Source organism: Pteropus vampyrus, unplaced genomic scaffold, assembly GCF_000151845.1.
Source record: "Pteropus vampyrus isolate Shadow unplaced genomic scaffold, Pvam_2.0 Scaffold212, whole genome shotgun sequence".
In the NCBI taxonomy this organism is placed as follows: Eukaryota; Metazoa; Chordata; class Mammalia; order Chiroptera; family Pteropodidae; genus Pteropus; species Pteropus vampyrus.
This window is the reverse complement of record NW_011888993.1, coordinates 1509559-1513066: the sequence shown is the minus strand read 5'-3', so window position 1 is coordinate 1513066 and position 3508 is coordinate 1509559. Positions and strand designations below refer to the sequence as shown.

Here is a 3508-nt window from a genome sequence, read left to right as displayed (position 1 = left end):
TGGCCGAGTGATGTTCCCGTGACCGATGTTCTTGCGTATCGGTCACCTGTTGGTGGACACTGGGTCATTTCTGCTACCAAATGATCCTTAGACAGCACTCCGCTTTCTGAATGATGAAATTAAGTGCTGAAAACGAAGTTCAGTGAATGAAGGCAATGCTATCGAGTTATACATGGCTGGATTTCACACAGATGGTGTTTGCCCTGAATTATTTTGATTGGAAATGAGCATTTTTTGTTGAACTTTCAGCGACTATTCAGTGATCGCCGCGGTTGCTCGCCGGTGGTGCGCAGCGCCTTCGGCTGCCCCGTCGGACTTGTAGACGGGGTTCAGCTTTCATTGTTGGCAGGCTTCGCGTCTGTCACTCAGACTGTCAGTTGCGTTTTGTCCCCCGTGCTAGTTTCCTTTCCTGCCAGTGCTTTTGGGGATGAGGAGTGTTAAGATTCTGGGGTATTGAAACCCAACCGTTGTCTAAATCCAGCAGAAGGGTGTCAGTCGTGGGGCCTCTCCCTGGGTCCAGAGACACCCTGGCATTCTCTTCTAAGTGACAGTCGCCGATCTCACAGCCCTTCCTTTCCTTCCAGAAAAAAGTGAACCCTGACCTTCCGATCGCCATCAAGCCCAGCAGCAGAGTCCAGAAGCTCCTGGAGGAGAGGAGGCGGAAGCAGCGGCAGCTGACCAGGAAGCGGCTGGAGGAGCTGCGGCGCTGGCACGCGGAGATGCGGTACGGGGTCCTCGCCCCCCAGCCCCCCGACAGCCCTCTGCCCCGGTGGCTTTGAGCTCCAAAGCTCTACTCGCTCGCGTGCTCAAGTGGGGGTGCTGCTGTCGCCTCCATGCCTGAGGACCCGGTGCTCGTGCCCTGCGAGCTGGGCAGGGGACATGGCACTCATGGGGACGCGGAGGACTTTAGAGCTGGCCAGATCCCTGTGTGCAGGTCACTCCGAAGATCTGCCTTAATTAGTTAGTGTGAGTCACCTAATAAGTGAGGGATAGCGTGATACTGACAGCCATGGGCTGGCACTCTAGGGCCTGATTCACAGGAATGCCTTGGTGTCTGCATGTCCCCCAACCCCTGGTGTCCCCTGACCCCTGGTGTCTCCTGATGTCCCACACATTTGATGTCATCCTCCATCCTCTAGAGCAATTCAATTCCAAAGCATTTTGTGACACGGTGTTTGATTCACAGAAGAGCCGCTACAGCCTCTGAACCGAGGCACGAAGCTCGGGGCAGACTTGGGGCTGCAACCGCTGGCGCTGGCTCCTCCCTCCCCAGCAGTGGCCTTTGTTCTGTGTCCTCCTGGCCTTTGCGGCCTCCGTCTCCCTGGCACGTGGGGGGCATTTGTGCAGGACTTTGTTTTGGGCTCCAGTGGGGTCCCGTTGGCTGCTGCCTCTCCTCGATGGCTGCCAGCCTTGCTCAGCCTGAGGACCAGGCAGCAGGAGCCACACAGCTTCCTCATGCTGCCGGCTCCGACGCGACAGGCCAAGGGTCCTGCAGCTGCTGATAGCTCCTTGTCCTCTTGCTTCCATGCAGGCGCTATGACCTGTGCAGGAGGCGGCTGGAGGAGAAGACACAGGCCCAGGACAAGCACCCAGGACACTCGCCACCCAGCGAGCACCCTCCTCCCCTCATGAGCAGGCTGGAAGCACCCACCACCACACCTCCGGTGGGTGGTGATCGTGTGCTGAAATGTCTCCAGTGGCAGTGGCCCACGGGGCGGGTGATGTCCTCATAAGTTCACTAGGATCCGAGTGTTCAGGGGATGAGGAGTGGAGTTTTGTACCAAGACCCCTAAAGGGGCACCCACCCCTCATTGCTGGTCACCGATAGGAGCTCCATGCCCCAGCCCTGCTGCCCGCCACAGTGGTCGCTTTAACTTCCTAAGGTCCCGGTTGTCACATCCCTTGGGGGTCCTTCGGCATCTCTCTGACCACACAGCCACCTTAGATTTTGACCTTGCTGAGGGGACAGGCCCACTGAGTTGGTTGAAAAGCCTCTGGCTGTGAAATGTAAGAATATCACCACAGGGGAGCCCACTAGCCCCCCGCAGCCCTCAGAGGAGGCCCCGGGGCCCTCCTCAGTCACCACTTGTGGGTCCCCTCCATTCCTCAGCCTGGCTCCCCACCCCCAGCCCTGTGACCACCTGCCACGTGTGCTGTACTTTTGCAGGGCTGACACTGTCGCGGCCCCCGCCCGCCGGGTCTGGGGGATCTGTCAGCCCCGCCGTGATGACTACCTCTCCCCGCAGCCTTCACGGCGGCCGGAGTCCAGTGATGACCGACACATCATGTGCAAGCATGCTGCTATCTACCCCTCAGAGTTGGAGCTCCTGGCCGTCAGGAAGGCTGTATCTCACGTGGAGCGCGCCCTCAGGCTGGTGTCCGATGCGCTGGCCCTGGAGAATTCTGGAAGCCCAGCGCAAGAGGGTGCTGAGCTCAGGTAATAGAGGTCGCCCTCGGTATCCCTAGGCCTGGGGGACTTGGAGGAGGTGGGGGGCTGCCCTCCCGGGCGGGTTGGTGGGGGTTCTCACAGGAAGTGGCTGCCAGGAGGAGCAGAGGCGGCCCCTCCCCCATCGGCTTTGGGCCTCTGGTGGCTGGGGCTTTCCGGCCCGCAGGCAGGAAGTTCACTGAGTCCCGCCCCAGGGCTGCAGCCCCCGGGTTCAAAGGGAGATTTAGTCCCGGTTGGTGAGAGCTGGTGTTCTGACACCAACCAAAGGTGTATCTAGAAACAGTTCAGAAAACACAAATCACCTCTGGAGATAAGTGCGATTCTGCCCTGACCCCTCCGCCTCACCAAGCAGAAGCGGCCACTTAGTGCTCACCTGAGTCATCGTTCCAGGCCCTGTGATTATCAGGGGACTTCCAGAAGAGTCCTGTGCCTCGGCATGAGTCATTACGGGATTTAAATAATCCGAGCAAGAGTCAGTGTTTCCACGTCCTTTCTCTCTCGGCGGCTTCCTTTTCATTTCCGTTTCTCATTGTTATATTTTTACTGCGGTGAAACACTCGTAGCATGAAACCATTTTTTATGTGCGTGATACAGTGACAGCGACACTAAGTACGTTTGCAGAAGTTTTTCTCACCCAGAACAGAAATCTGCCACCTTACATACCACCCCCTGCTGCAGCCCCGGCCCCACAATGTCACCGTCTGTCTCCGTGGCGCAGCCTGTCCTGATTCGTGCGGTATCGGCCCTTTGGCATCTGGCCAATTCCACTCCTTAGTTTCCTTTCACCATAGTGTTTGTTCCCTGGAAACAAAGTGAGTTACAAAGTGTCACGGTAAAGTGAGCTCACCCCTCAGCTCACGCGTGAGGACCCCCCACTGCCTTGCATCTGCTTTGCAAAGTGAGCCGTATTCACCCACCTGGCGCGGAAAGCCAGGGTGCAGAGAAGGCATTTCTTCCCGCTCTCCCTGGCGACTGAGTGAAGCCAAAACCCTAGACCAGAAGTCTGACAGAGGAGTCTTTGAAGGGCAGAGGCACCCCAACCCCGAGCTTTGCCTGGGGCTC

At 58.0% G+C, this 3508-nt stretch overlaps 1 protein-coding gene across 1 annotated transcript in view; it reads left to right on the top strand.

Moving 5' to 3' along the window:
* Positions 1-1085, top strand: part of LOC111747127 (zinc finger RNA-binding protein 2-like) — a 2680-nt gene extending 1595 nt beyond the window's left edge. The window contains exon 2 of the mRNA XM_023538102.1: positions 585-1085. Within this exon, the coding sequence (XP_023393870.1) occupies positions 585-779 (195 nt within the window). The 3' untranslated portion in view covers positions 780-1085. The remainder of the gene's footprint in view (positions 1-584) is intronic.
* Positions 1086-3508: the final 2423 nt, after the last annotated feature.